The sequence below is a fragment of the Neolamprologus multifasciatus genome, chromosome 5 (assembly GCF_963576455.1).
Source record: "Neolamprologus multifasciatus chromosome 5, fNeoMul1.2, whole genome shotgun sequence".
NCBI classification, from domain to species: domain Eukaryota; kingdom Metazoa; phylum Chordata; class Actinopteri; order Cichliformes; family Cichlidae; genus Neolamprologus; species Neolamprologus multifasciatus.
The window spans coordinates 8490745-8514502 of NC_140443.1; the positions used below are offsets into that span (position 1 = coordinate 8490745).

At 38.0% G+C, this 23758-nt stretch overlaps 1 protein-coding gene across 4 annotated transcripts in view; it reads right to left on the reverse strand.

Annotated features, from left to right (window-relative positions):
* LOC146518007 (metabotropic glutamate receptor 4-like) overlaps positions 1-23758 on the reverse strand; it is a 197185-nt gene that overhangs the window by 142587 nt on the left and 30840 nt on the right. For all 4 annotated transcript variants that reach the window (XR_014873973.1, XM_085158659.1, XM_085158661.1 and 1 more), the window contains exon 2: positions 17696-18751. Coding sequence is in view for 3 of the 4 variants with exons in the window: in XM_085158659.1 (XP_085014785.1) it covers positions 17696-18265 (570 nt within the window). In the remaining variant the exon portion in view is untranslated. The remainder of the gene's footprint in view (positions 1-17695; positions 18752-23758) is intronic.

A 23758-nucleotide genomic window follows, 5' to 3' on the forward strand; every position in this document is an offset into this window, starting at 1 on the left:
TCAAATGTGAGGTCATCTGTCCAACAGCTAAAGCATGTGCAAAGCTGGGACAATGATCCCAAGCACAGCAGCATTTAAGAGCTAAGGTGTTGCAATGGCCCAGACCTCAAACTGATTGAATTGATATATGTGACCTAAAGAGAGCTGTGTATAAATGAATGCCCCTAAAACCTCCATGAAATGAAGCAGCATTCTAAAGAGTGGGCTAACATTCCTCCACAATATGATACTGATAAAGTCATACAGGCCTCTGGGCCTGGGGCTCGGTCACTCTGGCACAGCTGGCTGCCGGCAGAGCTCACGGGCACATCACTGCAACCCCCCCCCCCCCCCCCCCCCCCGGCTTCTGCTCTACGGCTGCTGAGTGTCCCTCTCCTCAGCTCTTTCCAGGAGAGTGGCACGGTTGCCCCTCCGTTGGTCTTCCTTGGTCTCTTGTGCTCTGAGGGCCTCTGGGTGTCTGGAGCCTGGATCTCCTCCATGCCCGCTTCATGCCCTGGAGGACGGGGCTATGGCTCCCCACACCCTCTAGCAGATCATTACATGAAGGAACCTTTTAAATACAAGTTTAAATACAGACAACAGGTATGATCTATGGATCTATTGTGCACATAAGGAATAAAGGTAATACAGAGGTCTGAGGGTGCCTTTATTCAGATACAATGTCTGTAACAGGGCAGTACGGTGGTGAAAAGTTTATAAAACCTAAATTTTGTAGAAGGTTTGTCAGACCTAAAAAAATGTAATTTAAAAAATACACTTTTATTGCGCTCTGAACCAATGAATGATGTATCATCCATTTCTTAATGTCAGATAGGCTACTTATACGCTCTAAAGAGAGATGTAGTTCAGAATTCAGTGTAGACAGTTATTGAGAGGGAATTCTTGGTCTGGGTTAGCATCTCTCACTCTCTTTGCCTCACAAAAAGCTTTGTGGGGGGACGTGTGTGACATGTTAGCTATATGTGAAATAGTAAGCGAAGCCATGGTTTTGTAAACAAGGCGTTTAATACATTATTAACTTTTTTCTTTTTTCAAAAAAGAAAAAGTTTCTACACTGCTATTTTGTTAGATATTTATAATGTATGATTTTTAAGAACATTTTGAAATGAAGCATTTTGGTTTGGTTTTCTGCTTTTGTCTGATTTTCCCTAATTTTTCAAAACAACTTTTGTAACATTGAGTAGAAGTGGGTACTCTTTGCTTGATATGAGCATGGCTGATGAGCTTTGGAAAAGCTACAGTAAATCTTTTAGTCTATTTGTCTTGGTGTATGCTCAATTATCCAGGTAAGTAAATCCCGGTTGATTCTGTTCATCTGAATGTAGCGTTTTCAACTCTCTGTGAATGGTACTCATGGCCATTGATCAACAACTACTGATCAAAGACCATTGATCATTGATCAGAGACCACTGATCAATTGCCATGAGTACCATTCACAGAGAGTTGGGGAATGGCTGCAATCACAGCATTGTAAGATGGTGAAAGACTTCTAGTCCTCGAATCAAAGATGGACTTTCTTTTTTAACTTAAATGGCCTCCTTGACTCCGGGCTCAAACCAGCATTCCTCCCTGTCCAGGATGTGTACATCCTCATCACTTAAAGACTATCCACTGGCCTGTAGGTGTAAACCGATTGCGGAGTCCTGGCCTGACGAGTTAGCTCTTCTGTGTTGTGTCATCCGCTTAGCCAGAGGTTCCCAAAACTTTTTCTGAAAATGCTACATCCAGATGAACAGAATCAACTTTTTGAGATTTCCTTACCTGAATGATTGAGTATGCAGTAAGACAATTAGCCAGAGGTTGCTTGCTTTCCCCGATGTATAAATCATGGCAATCCTTCTGGCACCTAACAGCGAACACTACATTACTCTGTTTGTGCTGGGGGGACCTGATCCTTGGGGTAGATCAGTTTTTGGCGCAACATGTTTGGGGTTTGAAAGCCACAAAGATGCAGTGTTTAGAATGGGTCTCAGCTGTTCCGATACTCCTGACACATAAGAGATCACAGTTTTCGTTTAGGCAGCAGAGGTGCAAAATGTATTCTTCATAAAGTTGGGTAAACTTGTAATCAGCTGAGACTGAAGAAGTTACTTGGATGAGTGACAAAATGTTTCACTGAAAACTACATCCAGATGAAAATAATCAACTTTTTGTGACTTCTACTCTATAATTTTTTTAACCTTAAAAGCAAGGAACAATAATGTTTTAAAGGTTGGATAGCAATTTAAGCCTGGTAATTATTTTTATCATCCAATATGTACAAAACAATAAAGTGGATTATTTCTAATAACTAAGAAAAGTAGACAGTATTCATATCGGAAAGCCAGGGTTTTTTTTTTTTTTTACCATTTTAAAATTGAAAAGAAAATTAAAAAAAAACAAACAAACTTTCATCTCCTTAACAGGAATCTTAATCACATTAATACAGTGTCATTATCAAAAAAGAATTTGTATTGCAAATGAATATAAAGTCACATTTTATACAAATGGTGCTGAATTCTGGGGAATCTGTCAGACAGAAGGTAGAGAGGCTCATCTGCTAATCCAAAGGTCAGTAGGTTCGATCTCTGGGTGACTGTGGCTTGTAGTGCGAACGATTTAAGTGGTGTACAATACTAGAAAAGCACTAAATAGACTTCAGTCTATTTACCATTCCATTTAATTACATCGAATTTTCTACTGCAACATAGGGCTTAAAACAAACTGTGTTTATTTAAAATTTGCATTGAAACATTTACGGCAACCACTGGCAAAAGAATGTAATCAAAAAAATGTAATCAACGCATGCACTGAACTGTCTATAGAAGCTGTGGTAAACTGAGAAATTTCTATGCATTTTTCTTTCTTTGGGTGAAGGTTAGGTTCTCCTTTCTTGTTGAAAATGCAAATTATCCTGAGACCTGAAGGACTGTGGGAAAATAGTTTTAATTGCAACTGCTTATCCCTATGAAGGGTCCTTTGAGGAAAAGAGTTGGCATTAAGCACAAGGCAGTCACAAGGTTTGCACAAAAAACTGACAGACAGTCCCAACTATGGGCAATTTAGAAACTCCTTACTGACCTGCATGTGTTTGAATAGCAGGAGGAAACTGGAGCATCAGGAAGAAGCTCACTCTAGCATAAGCTGAGCACACTGAAACCAGGCAATAAGAAGTGGAATGCAGTTATCCACACAGTATAAAACACCAAATACCTTTACCAGTTAAATTTGTCTGAAAATAAGGTTGAAAATTCTCATGTTTAAACTGTGTGCACAATTACATCTTTTGCATAAGTTAAAAAGTCTAAAAAAATAAAACCAACAGTATACTGTGAAAAAAAATTCAGACAAGTAAAAAGTTTAAATATATGTATAAATACCTGAATACAATAATAAACCAAATATATAGACAGAGTACACAAAAGAAAAAAATTCAAACCTAGTTTTTAATGGACTGAAATTCCCACAGCTACAGTGTGAACATTTCACTTTCATACTGAAAAATTATTCAGGCTCAACAGTGTAAATCACTCTTGAGCTCTGACACTCTTATTAGCAAAGCTCAGAGTACAAAACACTTAGGAACCTGCTTACCATTTTTCATCAGTTTAAAAATCAAAAACTCAAAGGCACTCTCTTTTAAATAACAATTAATTGCCTTTTTTGTTTGGTACAGTTATGTTTAACCTAAAAACCTCTGTCAGGGAGTTAATACTCTAACTCCTTTGGTGTTGGGGTGTTTGTTTGTTGGTCTATTTTTGTGTTTTCAGTTTTTTGAGTCTGCGTATCCTTGTATCCTCCGTGTATCCTCCTACTCAAATGTTTTTCAAGGCTGCATCAACTCTTACTATCTATTGTTAATTCTATGACTCAAATTGATGATGATGTTTGTGTTAAAAACACAGCAGACTGAGTCTTTTAGTGCCACTAACTCCCCCAGAGTCTGAAGCTTACAAGAGTCAGCTGATCATATCAAGACACGCAATGCTCAGATAAACTGCAAAAAACCCAAGAGCTACATCTCAGACTACAGGCTTTAGTCAGCATGTAAAATGTTAAAGTTCGTGACAGTACATCAGTACATTTAGAAAGAGACTAAACAAGTATGGCTTGTTTGGATGGGTTGCCAAGAGAAAGCGACTTTTCTATTAAAAAAAAAAAGTGGTGGAGGGTGGTGCAGTCACTGAGTCAACCATGAACTCTCTGTATACAAAACGTAATCTAGAGTCAAATGTGAGGCCATCTCTCCACCAGCTAAAAGTGGCTGAAACTGGGTCATGCAACAGGACAGTGATCCCAGTCCCACCAGCAAATCTATAATAAAATGGATGAAAAAGAGAAGAATCAAGCTGTTTTAAAGACCCAGTCAAATTTCAGGCCTCAACAAGAGTGTAATGCTGTGACAAGACAGCTGTGCATAAATGCCCACAAATCTCCTTCCTCTTTTCTACTAGTAGCTACTCTGCTCAGCTCAACTCAACTTTTTAGGGTTTTCTATTGTGTGGTAGCACCTGGTACCAGGTACATGAGTCATGAAAGCAGCTCCTTCACAAAAATCAAAAATGTCAGTTCTGAAACCCAGCAATGAGGGAAATGGCAGCACAAAAATCAACGCCGTGGTTTCCGAATAAGACAAAAAGTATCAACGTCCTCCATTACTGTTGTGTTTGTGTTGCATACAAATTACATCATGGGACTTTTCGGCTACATTGCAATAACAACCTCACACACATCGAGGATGTACTCAACTGTAATTAAAAATGACCGAAACAGGTCAGAGTTGAGCTGACCCAAGACAAGTAGATACTAGTGGAAAAGCGGCATCAATAAACCAAAGCAATGTTGTAATGAAAGGTGGGCCAAAGTTCCTCCACAACAACATGAGAGACTGATAAAGTCATACAGAAAATGATTACTTCAAGATCCTGCTGGTTAAAGGTGGTTCTACAAGCTCCTGAATCCTGAGGTGAACTTAGTATTTTTAAGGGTTTGCACAGACTGTGTTTGCTTGCTTTTATATAACCTAAGTTCAAAAAGATAGAAAGACATTGGCAGTTCTTCTGTTTAATTAGTCTACTTTCTTCTACATCATCATCATTAAGGACACTTCCAGATCACTTTACCTTCATGAATTCAGTAAGGGTTTCCAGTAAAAGACATGCAACAGTGGCTTAAGTCCGAATAATGGATAAATTAGTTCAGGGCACTTGCGTGTTTAATACAGTTATTGATACTATGTGCCAATATAACCCTAATACTGCAGTATCAATATTTTGTCTCAACCATTACTATCCAGCATCAACTGAGATAGTTTGGTTCTTCATTCAAGAAAAAATTACTTGTGTGAATTTTCACATAAAATTTACAAATAACAGAATATAACTCCCCCGATCCCACCCCCACCACCCCCACACATGCACGCGCACACACACCAAACTACAAATAATAATACCAAATAAACACTAACAGCTATTTTATTCAGCAGATATTAACTTTAACAGTAATGGCTGTTACTGCTGGAGATATCGTGATGTGCAGAGCTTTCACATTTTTATTCCTAATTATAAATTCCATTAAAATTCAAATGTTCACTCTGTAATGACTCCAGCAGGATGCATTCATAAGTTGTCTTTTATATTTGATATGCCATTTCCCTTTATATAAACTAAACAAGTTCTTTTATTAACAAGAACTTAAAAAGAGGAACTTAATGAGCTGTGAGCAAGTAACCATTACAAAAATAAATAAATAAACAAATGAAAATTAGTAAATACATACAAGATTTTTTTTTATTATTATTATTATTTGGCTCCACAAATGGAAAAATTGTGTACGAAAGGTAAGATTTGAAAATGCAACTGCAAATGGTAACAGTGCCACTAGACGAAATGTCACTAAATGCTGATAATCACACTTATGAAGCCAAACATATTTGAAGTTTGGACACTTATTCAGAGCTCTGTTGGCTTGCTACTGAAATGAAGCAGCAAAGAAGTTAAAGAGTTAAATGTCAGTTTAGGATGAGACTATATGGGTGCCATAAGACCAACAATTTTAAATATGTTATTTTTGCTGTACTAGTAAGTAGTTTTTTGTTTTTTTAAAAAAGCAATTGCATAAATCAAGCATTCTGCCGTTTTCTATTCTAGCATTTTCTTGTCCTTTCTTTTTCTTTTTTAGGAAACCTTCATCAGTGGATTCTGTGAACTGAAAACTTGCTTTCTGCTAATGGTACATTGAATTGTGAGGGAACAGAGACAATTTTCAAGCTGTTTGTTTTCATGTTTGTGCAAAAACATATGGCTATTATAAGAGAATCTTCATATAACCAAATAGAAATATGCAAACAAACAGCCTGTGAAATACATATGTACTCGTGCTCAAACACAGCCACCCGCAGACACACACACACACACACACACACACACAGAAACACAATTGTTGTTGGCATGTAAAGAACACTGGCAGATGGTAGAAGGTCTGGATCTTGAGTCTAGATGGACGTTTATCAACTCTTGAAGATACAGAAATTATGTTACGGCTGATTTGCATTGAGAATGAGTTGCTTGTATTTGGCGACATGAGATCAGAGTCATGGCAAAATATAATTATAGTGTAAAACAATATGATTATACAAGATAACACAACATCTAGTTCCCCGAAACCCTACAGAGCCGGCAAACACCTGCCGTAAATAATTTGTGTTTAATGCAGGAAAAACAAGCTGTTAAAGTGAAATACAACATACGATAACAAATGGTAATAAGGAGTATAATCAATTGCTGCTGCTGATTTAAAAGTTATTTAAATCACTTCTCTGAGAAATTTAATCTATACTAATATAAAATGTATGTCTCATGGCCTTGTGCATCTTTAAAACTTCTTTTTTTTTTTTAAGATGATGAATGAGTCACCATGAATCAATGCAATGCTTACTCACAGAGAAGCAAAACAACACAAGCAAGAAATCAGGCAGTAAAAAGATTGCACTCAAGAAAACAGAACGCTAAGACCTGAATCTGAAAATATTTTGTGCAACATTTTTGCATGGAGACTGCATGTCATAAAACCACATTATCATTTGTTGCATGGTATTTTTTAGATTACATTAACATCATATATTTAAAATTTATCTTTATTTTGGCTTGTCTGTCATGCTCGGGGTAAACCAGCTTGTTTAATTTATCAAGGAAATGATCAAAAAACAAAAATCACACTAGCAAATATCAGAAGTAATATTAGAAGGAGAAGAGAAGCAGAGAAGCTCCAAATGCAGCTCAGTTAGAGAGTCTCTACTGTGTTGTGCCATAATCTACTGTCAGGCTAGTTCGTCTTTGTCTCTGCTTAGAACATCACTGTGCATGCGTTGCTTTTATTGTATAGTCCAGTGTGTGCGTAAAACCTGTCCAGTACAGTGACAAGTAAGATAAGGATAAAATGTCTCAAGCTGACAATTACTGTACTCCATTCTGTAAAAACCTTTCAAATACACATTAAAACAACAGGGGGAAATATCTATCAGATTTGCATTGGAGAAAAATACAGGGGCCCACAGGGCAACCTACCCTACACCATTTGTTTTTTGTTAAAACTTCAATATAATTTCTAATATAGTACTATATGGATAAAAGTATTGGCAATCACCTCTAGGGTTCCATTCTGCCATGATGGGCCATCTGTGTCTTATCGCCAGAGAGATTGATCTCTCCTCTTCAAATTCTTAATGTTTGAATTCAGATGTTTTAAGTCCAGTTGCCTCCTAGGAGTTTCTATGGCCAAGCAGCTCCTGTAGTGTAACACGTAGGTGGCCTTGCATTACTTCCCATATAATGTAAATAAACACAGCTTCATTTTGCCTGTGTTCCATTTTTATTCAGAATATTTGCCTCTTTCTTTTGAGTCTCGCGTCACACAAAGTAATCTTTTCCCATTTTAATCTTTTCTCTGATTCTACATCCTTTGAACTCAGTAATTAAACTATACCACAGCAGATTTAAAAGAGGACACAATTTTTTTTTAAATGCTTTATTCAGCATTTTCAGCTAGTTATTTGAGGTTATATTTCTTTCATTTAAGGGAACACAAACAAAAACATCTACATAAGACCTGGATGTGAATAAAGAACACGTGTTTTCTTATGGCATCAAACTACCCTCTAGCTTCATACAGCTTACAAGACCTGCAGAAAATGATTCTTTGTCGGATCTGTGAAATCTGGGCCATTCAGTGAAAGACTAAAATTTTGGGGGGTCTGATTTAGGATTGGACCAAATCAGGACAAAAAATATATATATATCCACAAAATGCCCCTGTCATGTTGAGCCAGACAGAGCCTTGCACTGTAGGTGCAGGCAGAGGCTGCATGAGCAGAATTAAATTACATGCATGATGCCGAAGCCTCTCTGGCAGTCAAAGCACAATGTGTTTCCAAGTCAAATAACATCTGGCTGACCAAAATCAAAAATTGAGACAGAATAATACAGTTACTATATGTATATTACCTATAAAAGAATGGAGAATAAAGTGATGGCCTCATAGGTCAGCATTTTGTTAATGGAGTAGTTGGATGACAGAGAGAAAAAAGAAGGATAGGGATGGAAAAAAGCATAGGAAAATAGAGAAAATGGAAAAATACCACCTGTGAGAACGTAGCAGGATTATTGTCTGCAGTTTCTGCAATGACTTACAGTACTTGGGCCAAAATGGCTCACATTTTGAAATAATAATGTAACAAAGCCCTATACAATCTTTCCATCTGTGCTGTGCCATCCCCTTGAATCTCTTTAAATTGATGTGTCCAGGTTTCTGTCTAATTAAAAATGTAATGTATTGTCCTTGGAACTATCCCCCCCCCCCACACACACACCACCACCACCACCACCACATATAAGGTAAAAAGTATTTTTTGTTATCAATAACATCCAACTGAACATAAAATGAAACTTGCCTCTGCAAATGCTAAAACTCTGATTTTTTGTCTGACTTAAGTCTAAACATGTCACTTTCTTGCATGAACTGAAGTACATGCACAGCAATGAAGCAGTTGGTGCAAACAATCATGTTGTCACTGGCTCACTGAATGAGTAGGCTTGGTCGAAGTGAGATGCTTCAATGAGCTGATACTAGTAAATCTTGATTTAGCTGTCATCCCCCAAATGAGCTGCTAAATCAATTTTGGCACAGGGCTGTCATTGTGCTGTGTCACTGGAAGGTTTATAGGGGAATAAAAACCATCAGAACAAAGTGAGACGAAGCATGAAATTTCATGACCCATTTTTTTTCCCCCCATGTTTTAAGAGTTCGCTGCAAGGGCTACAACAGGGTCAAAATTCAAAGAAATGTATCAGATACCGAATGATTGATGACCGTATCCAGTGTCATTAAAAGTGTGAGCAATCACACTGATAAAATGAAATAAATAGGATAACCAATTTCATCCAGACAGTGATAAAACATGATGTACAGAAAATGAATAACGTGTATTATAAAATGAAACTATTCGTGTTTTAATTCAAGGCCTGTCAGTTTTTTATAAGTACATGGACTGAAATATATTACAGTGCTGAAGGTTTTGGATTTTTTCCTACCGCTAATGTAATTCTGTCTGGGTACAAAATCTAAATTAACACCAAAAGTATGCATTTGAATTTGGAGATTTGATTAAATTTTCTATAGAAGCTCTACTCGGGTTATTGCTTCATTCCAAATGAATACAAGCCCAACGGCGGAAAGATAAAAAGCTGCTCAAATAATGTGTTTTGAAAAGCTGGCAAAGACTGGGAGGATTTTACAGGAAATCATTTTAAACTTAATGTCCAACAAAGTGTCTGTGTTATCCCACCGCCACCCCGCCCTTTCTTTCAGTGTTTAATAATGCTGTGTATTTAAAAAAATAAAAATAAAAAGTTACAAAAGAGAAAACACTACTGATGAACTGCCTAATTTGAAATCCAGGCTTTTGTTTTGTGACTCAGGACTGGGCAGTGGATCAAACCTTATGCTTAATTAAAATTTTGAAGATAAAATGATTATTGCACCGTATTAATTTAAGCAATGATGCTTTTTTTTTTTTCTCTCTCTTTCTTTCTTTTCTTGCAGAGGTCACCCAAACTCCGTAAATGCTCAAACCTTACAGTTTAGTTCAGCTTGAGCCAAGATGAGGAAAAGAGGGCACCCACAGAACTCTGTATTGGAGCCATCAGTCTTTTATTCATAGACCTGTGTGGATCAGTAGTTGCCATTTAAAGACAGGCTTCACGCTTGAAAATACCCTCTAATCTGGGCCTTATTCCAACCCAGATGAACATACATCTTCCACCACTTCTGTTTCATTGGTTTTCAATTGAATTATATTTAACGGTCAAAGAAAATGTAGGTTTGAAAAGACAGTTCAAAAATAAAAGTTTCTCCCAACATCGAGACGCAGCTTCACTGTCCACCACCTCAGTGTCATTTTAGGAACAAGGTGAATCTAGAATTTGAATACAATAACTGCTTTTTGATACTTTTTTACTGATTCTGAGAGCATAAATCATACACAGCATAAAAGACGAGCATAACTTCCGGTTCTGACAAGTAAAGTCAGTGCGTAAGTTCCTTAAACTTGGTTTGTTTGTTTTTTTAGAAGGCCACTAGGGGGCGATAGCTATGGTTGCTAAAATGGCCCACTTGACCTTTGCAAACACCGTTTATGTCCTCAGTGCGCAGCTCGATGTGCGTTTGGATCCCTCATCATCGTCACATCTGGTTTAGAATGTAATGATAGCATCAAGATGATGAGCGCAAAAAATCTTGAAGCTTCAGAACAGCACTTCACAAACCAGTGAGGGATGTCACGGATTTTGTATTTAGCAGTCATACTACAACAATCAAAACAAATTTTCTAAAAAAGTAAAATAAATTAAGGCATTTTTTATTGCAACAATAATCTAATATTGTAGGCATTAATATATTATTTCTGGTTTAAGATCTTTTTTTTTTCTTGTATAAGTTTAAACAAAATAATGTAGGTCCCAATCAAATTTTTCATTTTATTTGCACATGTTCTCTTTCTAACCAAAGAGAAAAAAAAAGGAAACAAATGACCATACCAGCATAACATTAACAGATTTTGCCAAACTGGTCCGAAGCCAAAATGAGCTCAGGAGCAAAGGATCAACTGGGGGGAAATAAGCATTAACTTGCTAAAAGAGGCTACAACAAAGCAGATGGTGAACACCACTGGGAGAAAGGGGTGTGGTGGAGCTTTGACCACATAACAGCTGCAGAATGTATCAGCTCGCTCATTCAGGGAACCACGATAGAGACAGTCAGCTAATGATAGCTGCCACCCTCTTCGTGGTTTCTTTTGTGACTAGGTTTCAACATGGACATACTCTGAATGAGACTGACACCGATAGCTTTTACCTTACAAGCCACCACATAATTGTAGCTTCACTATAAGTGATATTTTTTTTCTCCTAAGTGCACAAGTACACACTGAGAAATGAGTCATGGTAGCCAAAGAAGCCAGTAAAAAGCAAACATTAGCAGCATCAGACTGAAATTTGATTTTTAAAGTATGGCTTTTATTCTCCTTCAAAAACACCACCCACTCTGTATTTTTATAAAACAAAAAAAAAAGCTAGAATCACTACTTACATTTGAGATATATTCGTTTACTTTTTAGGATCACAGGCTCTATATAGTAACTGACAGCATTTTTTATCTGATCTGCCTAACAATGCACTTTTCAGCATAGATCTTCTTATTCACGTGCTTTTTTATTAGCAATGATTCATGGGTATATGATATATATATATATATATATATATATATATATATATATATATATATATATATATATATATATATATATATATATATATATATATATATATATATATATATATATATATATATATATATAGCAATCATCCACCATAAATCATGGAAAATATTAATAATATTTGGTGTTCTTTCCTTCCAATCTCCCCAAAACTAATAAAAATGATTTGCTTTACTTTTGAGTTTTTAAAGCATTTAATCTGCGAAGGTGCGGCCTAACAAGATTCACTAAAAGGTCAGAAGTACTTACTGTCCTAATGCCTTATTTTGTGCTTCTTGTTTGTGTGCGTTTTTTTTCCTGAGACCTTTACAGTTTAGAACATGCTCCCACAATGTGGAGTTGCATAAACACAGGTCAGTTTTTATGTTTCCAATACGAAACTTTAAAAAGAAAAGAAAAAAACATTAGGGCGTGAACTAAATTTCAGAGATAATGCAACATTGAGTGGGATGCTGAAGTGAAGGCTTGTGTTTTCTTGCATGAAAAATCCTTAACTTCTACTTTTCTTCCTCGAAATGGATATTTTTTTTACTCTTTTTACTCTTCTCTGAACCCTTTTACTGCTGAAACTAACCATTAAGTGAATGTGAGATGCTTTGTCCAGCCAGCACTAAACTGCAATGTTAGAGCAACAAAAAGCCAGCAAAATGCTTTCCAGTGAGCATTAAAGGCTTGACGGTTCTGAGCATCTTATTCTTGGGTCAATGTGTCTGTTTTGCTACTCATGTGTACCACAGATCAGATCAAATGAAATCAAATGAAATTTAGAAAACTACTTTGTTTTCACTGAACGAGAGCCAAGCTTCTGCTGTGGTTGAATTTAAAATAATATCCCTGTCAGTATCCGCTGATTGGGAAGGACAGACCTGGTAGTGTAATCTGTGACATGAGTCAACACATTATGAACACATCTGCTGCGTAAATGAATAATGCAATCATCTGACATGGCTTTTCTGTGATCACAAATTATCTTTTTCCCCAAATGCTTGTCAAAGCAGCTCCCTCTTCTGTGAAATGCACGAAAATCTTCTTCAGCTGCAGCTCCTGGTCCCCATGTACCGTTACATAAGGTTCAAGTAAAATATTCATCAGCTTCTCTGGACCAAATCTGTATGCAGCTGAGTGCTGAGGAAACACTTTTTAGAAAACCTGCTAACTACACCAGGGTGGCTGCTGCTGCCTTTAAAGTGGTTTGTGTGCAAATGCGCATGATTACTTTTGTACGAGACTGTTTCTTTGTGTGAAGCATTTATATAGCTCGTATATTTGAGTGCTGCAATTTTGCACATGGTTTATGCATGTAGATATGCACACAGATGCATAAGCATGTCTACAAGTTGGTTTTAACTTCACCAGTATGCTGAGTTGGTAGTTGTGTACATACTTTGCCTTCTTTTAAATCAAGCATTTATGCCTAGCAACAAAGCTAGTAGACACAATCTTCCCTGAACTCCTTCTACTTATTATTTTTATAATAAGTAGACTTTTTTTTTCTTTGGGGGAAGTGTGTGTGTGTGGGGGGGCAAGGAGGAAGTTAAAACTTTCTGAGGCCATCAGCAGCTCCATCAGGGGCAGAAGAACGGGCTGGCATTTGGCTGACCTATGGATCCCTGGGAAGCTATAACTCAAAGTCTTGGCCTAAATGACCACACACTGCTCTGCATTAAAAGTTTGCTGTTAAATTGTGTAACTGTAACAGTTTAGTTCAGTCTTTTTTTTGTTGCAACAGTCTTTGATTGATTGACTGTGTCGGTAAGCGTTTGATTTTCAGAAGAGTGATTAAAAAGTGATAGTATTGAAGATGGACTGGCTTGCTGTCAGTTTAGTGCTGCTTTCTCACCCTCCATTTGTCTGCATATAAAAAAGCAGAAGAGGGGGATGCATTGCTTATATGCATTGAGGATAAAGAGATAGGAGATCAGAGACATTCAGATTAAATATGCAAGGACAACGCTTACATGCATTAATGAAGAAGCAATGAGCACTGTGCTAATGACGAAGGATTTGAGGCTCCCATGCGAGAAAGGGATCAGGAACGCACTGCAGGAGATGCTCATTACTGTGGCCCACACCGACTCTTACCTGTGCGAGTGCACATATAGGCATACTTTATGAGATGAAGACAGAGAGAAATGCAAAGTTCATGCACAGGGTTCTGTGTGCTAGAGTATATTTTCTACTGGTGTGTACTGAACATATCCGTACGGAGATGCACAAACCTATACACAGACTTTAACAAAAACATTTACACACATTGAAACATATAAAAGAATGCACGAGACCTTGGCGTGTGTGAGGAAGTGCGTGTGTGCCATCACACTGGGTTCACACTGATTAATGCTGGGGGCCTCGAGGAGGAGGATACATCCCGTGTGGTTTGTAACACTCTGGAATCAGGGAGCTTATCAAATAACACAGACTCCAGGCTGTTGCTGTGGAGTATTAGATTAACTAATACATAAATAAGCATAAAAAAACAAAATAAAAGCCTCATATCCATCTCAGCAAAATCTAGCTGTAGCTAAATCTAAGCATTCCAGGTCATTTGCATTGATTTTATTTAGTGATGTGAATACTACTTTTCATTTTCCATATTTTTGATTTTTAAAATTACTCAACCTATCTGGAAGTATGAGTGGTGCTATAGTATTAATGGCTTCTGTCCAGATACACTGCAGTGCAGCACACCTACACACCAGCTACCCCACACCAAACTCCTACAGTATATATCAGCTTTCATGCTTTACTTCACATCTCACTTTTTTTTTTTTTTTTGGCTTCACTCACATCGCCTGTAAAATGAACACATTTTTACAGGCAATAAAATAAAAAAAGAAACATGTCCTAATCATACTCCAGTTATAACAAAGTAAAATAAATAAATAAATCACACAGCGGAGCATCTCTCCTGGATACCGCTGGCGAATGACATCACACTGGAAGGTAGCAGATAAAGCGTCTGAGTCTGGTCTGGTTCAGCGGTTGTCTAGGATTTGGTACTGGTGATGAGAACATTGATTGGTTGATCAAGGGGGAAAAAAGTAGTATAGAAACACATTGTACATCATGCTCCTTTGGCTTTCATTTACATCATCCAACAGTGCAGCTAATGATTATTTTTCATTTCATTTTCATTCATTCACATCCATCAGCCAATTATTTCCTAAATTATGTCGCAAATAGTAAAAATGCCCCCGGAGTTTCCCAGAGCCCAAGGTAACAACTTCAAATTGCCTCCCCTCCGACCCTCAAAACTACACTCCAGAACCTGAGATACTGAATTTATACATCAAATAAGACAAAGAAGAGTAGCAAAATAAAACAAAGCAAAAATACATGAATTAACAAAGCTTTGAATTAAGCATTTGGCTTAAAAATGACAAATAACTAATCATTAATAAACTAATGAATGAAAGAAAAATGAACATATGGTAGGCTGATCAACTCTTTTTATTTCACAAACACCCTTTGATATTTTCATGACATTTAGAATGCTTTCAGAAATATAAATGATTGTTTATTGGCCCCAAATGTATTCTGCAGCAGCACAATGACCCCACACATAAAGCCAAAGTCATTAAGAACTATCTTCAGCGTAAAGAAGAACAAGTAGTACTGGAAGTGATGGTATGGCCCCCACAGAGCCCTGATTTCTACATCATCGAGTGTGTCTGGGATTAGATGACGAGAGAAGGATGTGAGGAAGCCCACATCCACAGAAGATCTATGATTAGTTCTCCAATATGTTTGGAACAACTGACCAGCCGAGCTGCTTCAAAAACTGTCTGAAAGTGTACCTAGAAGAACTGATGCTGTTTTAAAGGCAAAATATGGTCACACCAAATATTGATTTGATTTAGATTTCTCTTTTGTTCATTCACTGCATTTTGTTGATTGATGAAAATAAATGATTAACACTTCCATTTTTAAAAGCATTCTTTGTTTACAGCATTTTTTCCCTCACCTGCCTATAACTTTTGCACAGTACTGTATGTAAGCGTGCAGTGTTTAATAAAGAGCTGAAACAAAAGCAATTTGGTTGCCAGTACAGAAACGTGCACGAGATAAAGGGTCTCAGTTAGCTGGTTGGCAGCATACACTGTATATAAAAGATGGAAGTAACCACTGTTACATCCCATAATATTCTGGACTCCACAGTTTGAAGCATTAGTATTAGCATTTTGGTTTCCACCATGTTGATTTTCTGGATTCTGAGGTTGCCATGTTTGGACAAGAGGATAGACAGCTAAGTTACAAACTAACGCTAAGCTGCCAAAAATTCCACAGGTGCAGCACACCTGACTTACAGTGCTGTCTGTAAAGTAATTACATCTCTAATCCAAGTGATGTCAACCACACAAAGAGTGTCTGTCACCCACATTAGAGGAAGCACAACCTAGTAGACAGCAATTGGCTGCAGGTGCCACCACATCTGTCAAATGAAGCAGCCATGCTGCAAACTTAACGTGCACTTTAACCAGTATCCAAATGAACATGTTATTAAAAAAAGTAAAATTATATATAGTTGTTATGAAAAGGTACAATATCCATAAACATGCTTTTTACCACGTTTAAAAGAGGAGTCTATGGGGACTGACTGGCTTTTGTGGCCACTCTAGGAAAAGGAGCTTTTGACACTTTGTATTAGCTTCACTTTTCAGCCTCAGAGGCAGCTGCTAGGACTCTTATATATAACAGAAGTTTAAATAAAAAGGCTGGTTTCAAAATATACTTGGGCAGACCTCAATATACCCACGTGTCCTACCCGAGTAAAATCTATGTGTGGCCTGCTGTGCTTTCATCTGGTGTTGTGTACAGTGATACAGCACTGAAAAAATGTCCAGCAGTGTGCTTCGAGTTGAATCTGCAGCTCCTCATCTAGCATTTTAGATACTGACGTTTTAAAAGAATTGATGACAGTAAACACCTGTTCTGTTGAAGTGTCCTTGGGCAAACACTGAATCAGCTGAAAGAATGGTTTTGAGTGTGATCGAGTTCCCCTTTGACCTTGCAGCATAAGCAAGAAAAGGACAGTCATAGACACAAATTCCCATGCAAGATCAAGGTGAAGGTAAAATCTGGAGTCAGGGTCTTGTATAAATAATAAAATATTTTTTCAGCCCCAAGTTTGTGTGAGGAAAAGTTCCTGGTTTTAATTATCACTGAATTTAAATCAGCCACTACCTCATCTCACTGAAAGTGATTTGTCTAATATTTAGCAAAAAGGTGTAATTACCCATGAAACCTTTTCAAACATGACAGTACTTTTAAAAAACTAATTCTTTTTAGTCAAAAAAAGGTTTGTTATTTTTGTAGTGAGCCAAGCGTTAAATAGCAATCATGCCTTTGGTAAAGTGAAAAAGAACTATTATGACTGCCATGGCTGACTGGCGTGATAATAAAATCTGTATTGAATAATTTATCAAATGTCCAAATGTCCACGAAGAGAACATATTTTTTCTGTAGTGTAAACAAATGTAAACACTATTGTGATCAAGGGAAAGGCTATAGGCCAAAAGTGAAATCAAATCCTATTAATCACTTTTGTATTGTGACAGGCAATACCTCTCACTGCTTAGCAACCAGCTCCTCCAGGGCACCAGCCGGGATGAGATTTACCCAGGCATCTCCTCACTGAAGTTATGAAATTGGTCTTTGTGTGGCAGCAGATATCGAACACTTATTGTTCTCTCACATTGTTCAGCGGCTTGTACTGTTTTCCATCCGGTGTTATTAATTATTCAAACAAATACAGTGTCTACGTGCATCACTGAAGCAAAAGCAAATGTATTTTTCAGGCTAATACATCATTTGGAATCGATTCTATCCTATGTTTTGTGCAATTCGCACATCCCAACAAACCAAGCTAATAAGTAATGATAATCTTACCTTAAACAGGCGTAATATATTGGCCACCATGATGGAAACAGAGCTGGAGGAGGCTCCAATAACACCTACAACCCTCTCAGGTTTGGTGATAATGGGCGCCCCCCCACCGAGACATTTGACATCTGTGCCGTCCTTCTCGATCAGAGCCTGCACGAAGGTGAGAGACTGCTCCAAGGCGTGAGTGTCCCTTGAGCAGGTGTCCAGGATTCGTGCTCCCAGTGTGATGTTGGGCAGTAGATTATTGTCATTATTGATGCGGTCAAGGGCAAAGAGCATGGCCTCCAGTCTATGTATGCCCTTCTCCTTCTTCAGCTCCCCACACGGCTTTCCATCGTGCCCTCTGGCGTGTACTGGGAAGAGCCCACCTAAGGAGATATCCCCATCGATGCGAATAGAGTTCAAATGTGTGTGTCCTGGCCCTTTGGGTTTGGCCGCCTGAGCGGGCTTAAGGGAGGTGTAAAGAAGCAGCAGCAGCAGCAACAGAGGAGGAATCAGGCCGTTTCTTTGAGAGCCGGTCCGTTCCGGTCTACACACCAGGGGCTGAAACATGACCACGGCCCAAGCACACATCCACAGTGTACAACCAAACCCAGCAATTGGAAAACAGCAAAAGCCAGGTATTACTTTATGATGGCCAGAGGGTTAATTGCAGTACCTCTTGAAGCAGTTGGCACTGAAAAGGCTTGCTCTCATGCCTCTCCTTTCTCCCAGGCATTCAATTAAAGTAGAATATGAGCTTGGCTCTTTCACAGGATGTAATCCTGTTCTCGTCTCCTCCCTCACTCTCTCACTCCATCTTCTGACCACAGTGGTGGGCAGCTGCTCTTGTGTTTGCTGTTATTCACAGACATGCCTATGGAGATCTTTCACTTGGGGCTTTAAAAAGAACAAAGGTGAACGATAAGCTTTCTTTCTGTCTCTCCTTCCCTCTCTCTGTGTCTGTTTCCTCTCCACCTCAATCAGAAGTTTTTAATCTCCCCTGTTCCCCTGGGCAGGGATTTGGTATATGTCAGAGCCCTCAGGCCTGCTTAGGTCCACAGTGTTCGGAGTGAATTCCTGAAAGATGAAAAAGAGTAGAGAAGTGAGACACAGCACAGAGAAAACAGGGGCAAAAAAGCACAGGGATTTGTATTGGTCTAAGATTTTTAATACTTTTTTCTTCTTTTTTCTCTCAACCATTTTACTGCAGTATTATTATGCGGAAATGAAGAGACAGTTCTGGCCCAGAACTAATTTCTTTCTCTCACACAGCCTGCCTCCGTTTACCATTCTGCTTTCAGTGGGTTGCCATGGACTCTCAAGGTTGAGAAGTCTGCGAGTCTGATCCCGCATGCTTCATTTTCATCTATCAACCATGTCAGCAACACATTCAGCCACAATCACAATGCTGTGACATTCTCAGACTGTCATATTTCCCATTTCTCTGTCAATTTTCCATCAAATTGACAAATTGAAAAAGTACTGACATTTTTATGGTTCCACTAACATAAGACTGCACTGACAGCATTGGTGGTAGTAATGAGGCTGCTGGTCTGTGGCAGTACTTTGCTCAGAAATGAGTATTATCAGTCTATCAGCATTTCCACCATGTTATATACGTCTTCAAATTTAAAGAAACGTCCAAGGGGCTGAATAAGCTTCTCAGATAGAAGATTTCCCTTTGTGCCAAAAAGAACCACTTCAGCATTACCTGGATATTTTTGCTTACAACAGGCAAAACCAACTCCATATAGATTTAGTATAATATAACTAAATTCATATGTGGGTATAAGTATTTCTAAGCAACAGGTTTATGGGCTGAGTTTGAAACTAACTATGAAGAGCCACTTTTATGTCCAACATCTTTCTTAAATGAGACAATGTTGAATATGGAGCTGTCAGGGAGAAGGAAGACACAAGGACGACAGAGACGATTGATGGATAGAGAAAAAAAGAATATACGGAAGGCTGCTGTGACAGAGGAGGACGTTAGGGATAGGGTGAGATTGAGGCATATCATCTGCTGTGGTGAGCAGCCAAAAGAGGAAGATGGTCTACTTTAAAGGGGAACAATGTCATATTTCTTTTTATCCTTGGAGTGTATGAAAGCAAAGAAGCCATTTCTAGTTCCCTTCCCCCTCCCTTTAAACTACCTTTCTTCTGATTGGCTGCCCCTCACAAAATAAGATTTTTTTTTGACCAGCATGTGGGTGGCACGTCTACGTGCACAGCTAGGTGTCAGGTATATCTGCTCACACTGACATCATATAGATAGCTATAGATTAAAAAGAAGAGGGGGAAAAAAATTGCTAAGCAGAACATTTAGAGCAGTCAACCAAAAACATGTAGAAACAGCACTCTGAGTCATTAAAACCTTATTTTCTTGTTATATTAAACTGCATTTGTTTTTTTGTTTTGCTGCTATGAGTGCTGTTAGATGATGTTACGACATTCTTTGCAAATTCAGGTGTCGTAAACAAGCTCAGTGGTTACATTTTAATTTAAATTTGAAGACAGATTTTTAATGTCTAAGTTGATTCCTGTGATGCACATCTAGTCACTACTCTGCACTATTATTTCTGCCCTCCTCCTTTTTCTGCCTGAGATAAGAAGTACACACATGCCCGACACACAAAATATGCCACTATAAACCATCTTGTATCTACACCCTTCTCATTCCTGAAGTTGTAATAACTTCTGAAGGAACAATCTCCCTGCACACAGTCACAAAATACAGCTGTAGACATTGGTTTTCCAGCAGAGTGGGTTGAGGCCTTGCATCGGCAACGGCGGAGATTCATTGAGAGCATATTGGAAGTGACAAGGTCCTTTGAATACACCCAACTATCTCCTACTGAGTGAGAAGTAATTTTTCAGAGTTGATTCACTGCAGGTCCACTCAAACTGCTGCAGGGCAGATGACAACTGGAAAGCCAGCCAACTCACCTTAGCCCCCATAACCAAACGCAAACCATGCAGCAGCACATCTGACATTAAAGCAAACACTAAGATTGAGGCGGGAGTGCTGCTGCCAGCATAGCATGGTACAGATAGTCTTTAAAAAAAAACAAAAGAAAACAAAAAACGGTGTAAACATTGAACAGTTCAAATAAGAAACGGTTCTGCAAGGCTGCAGATTTGAAGATAGATGTCATCAAACTTCTGCTTGAACAGAAGAAAAGCTGGTTGGGTGACAGCTCCTATGTCTTATTCAGACTGAAGAAAGCCAGTTAATCTGTAGAAGTAGCTCATGTGCAACTGAAGGAAGAAGATCTTATATCTCACAAGATTACATGAAGTATTATCTTGTTAATCAGCTTGTGTTGTCTTGTTACAGATTAATATCTTATGGTGTTTCATCTTTAGCCACAGTGCAGACAATTGAGACAAACTGATATTTGAGAGATTTTCAGGGCATTCAGGGTGGGCTGTCTTAGAATTAATCATCTCAGACGCAATCACCATTCAGCCAAAACTTTGAATTCTGTTTTAATGTAGCATTAAGGTTACAACAAACCACTTGTCAGACTTCAATTCAGCACGATAAGTAGTGACGTAGAATCTCACAGAAAGCACAATCAGTGTTTTTACTGTGTGGCTTATAAAAACAAATGGAATATACTCCATGTAATGCACAAAATCTATGTTCTGCCTTTATTTTATGGAATTCCGCTGTTTTCATTTTCAGAAAAAAAAAATAATAAAAAAGTACTGAATGAAAGTACAAAATGTGTACACATTCACAGATGAGCTCTTAATAGCATACCTCAAAACCATACGAAGCACAGACTTATGCAAAACAACCAAAATGTTTACCAGCTAGAAAATGTCAAAGACAGCTGCAGGAATTACTGGAGATTCATATCAGAGAACAACCTTTCCTCAGGTGCAAAAGCATATTTCTGAGCAGACTATGTATTCATTTCAAAAGGCCATCAACCTTCAGGCAAATCAGTGTGTAATGTTAAACGGCCTTGCAAGCGACAGTGGAAGCAGTAACTCCTTAATACTGGTAAACCCAAAAATGTTAGCAATAATATATTTTCAAGAATTTCAACTTCTTGCATTAACCCTACACAAACAAGATGGTCAGTTATATATACAGGGTTCTATTTAAAGAGCGTTCTAATGGGAATATTCTAAAACAACAACAAAAAGAAAATAATAATAATAATAATAATCTGACTTTAAAGTGGGAACAGGAAGGAATGAGATTCACACTGTAATCTAAATTAGCCTCTGTGACAAAGTGGATGAGAAGACCATTTGTCCATATTCTTAGTTAACATTCTTGTTTTGATTTAACCATATTTCACATGTAATCTGCAATAGGCAAACATCTACTATCCCGGGTTTGTTTATGTTTTGCACTTTTACAGATTATATAATATAACATCTTGGTTTAAATCAATCCCTACAAGTTTGTTAAGTTAACATGTTATTTATTTCAACTGTTAATTTGTATTGTTTAGAACTTACCTTACCTACCTGTCTTCCAGAAACAAAAGGAGGAAATGTAGTTTTACTTCCTGCTTTATAGCTTCTGGGTTCATCTGAGGTCACAGGAAGAGACCAAGTGCAGAATGGGAAGAACTCTTATAATTTAATAAAGTTGATTTTAGAGGGTTTAGGAAGTAGATTTATTGTTATAATATGTATTGATTACACCACAGAGTTCATGTTGCCAGTAAAGGAGTAGTAGAGGGTTTGAATATAATCATGTTCATCTTACCTACCTACTGAATGGAATAGTCCAGAGGAGAAATTGTTTGATTAAGTGGACTATTTAAGCAGAAGAACTCAGGTGTTTCAAGAAAAAGGGTTCGGGTCAGTGTAGCTGTGTGCAGTTTGACCTTAATTTCCGTTGATTTAAGTTTAGTTATGTTTATTTGAACTGAGTTAATTATAGAGTTGAGTTTCTTATTTGTTTCTTTGTAAATATTGTTTGGGTCACAAAATGGTGAATAAATCACTTGCTACACTGGACAGCATCAGTCTCCTGCACTTCTTTGACCGCATAAGTCGAGTCCTACCACAGCCTCTATACCATAAAATTAGTCCTGCAATATCTGTTATCACAACTAGGCCTGGTTTTGGGAAAACATGTTATTTTTTTCTGAGATATGATTATTAACAATCACAGGAGAGTTTGTCATTGAAGCTTATCAAGAAACAGGAAATAGGTTGACAGATGAATGGCACATTTGTCTAGTTTGTCCTATCAGTCCCATACACCCACTTTCTCCCGTTAGGCTCTTGAAATGGTCAGAATAATTTTCTCTGACAGCTATCTACCACTTCTCACACTGTTTTTTGAGCTCCTCATCATCTTGGCTGTCAGATTTGCTCCCTGTTCGCTTCTGCAGTAAAACGTATCAGATGAAGTCATAAAAATTTATCTTTGCAAGGGATGAAGAGTCATGTCAGAAGTGGGTGTGGCTTAAAAGCAAAAACCTGTTGAAGTTAAAACTTTGCATTGAAATGCTGACCACAGACAGCGTTTACCAAAATTTTCACTGTCAATGCTGATAATTTAATTTATTGTACACTCAATGGGAACAAAATGGCATGAATTAACACACTAAAAGATGTTTTGTTATGACTGTGCCAAAAAAGGTGTACTTTGATTTTAAAAAGCCAGACTTCTACTAGAGATGGACCAATCCGATATTACGTATCGGTCCGATACTGACCTAAATTACTGGATCGGATATTGGAGAGAAATAAAAAATGCAATCCAATCTGAGGTATCACAAAAATCACCTCATAAAAAGCGCTTTTTGGCGTAACCCAGCTCAGCGCATCGGAGCAGTATGTGTGACATGATAGAGCGGCTGTTGTCTGCCAGACCTGTCTGTGGTCTGGTGGAGCATTTGGAGCCTCGCTATGCTTCTAAACCGACACATTTCATCTCGGAGAAAACTATCCCAGAGAAGTAAAGCAAGTTCGTAAGTTCATCTCTGAATGTTTGCATAGTATTTCCATGTTAAGCTTAACAACTGATTGATATATGGAGCCACAGCTGGACTGGCCATCATAGTTCCATATTGAGGTGAAAAGGAAGCGATTTGCCCCGTACTTCAG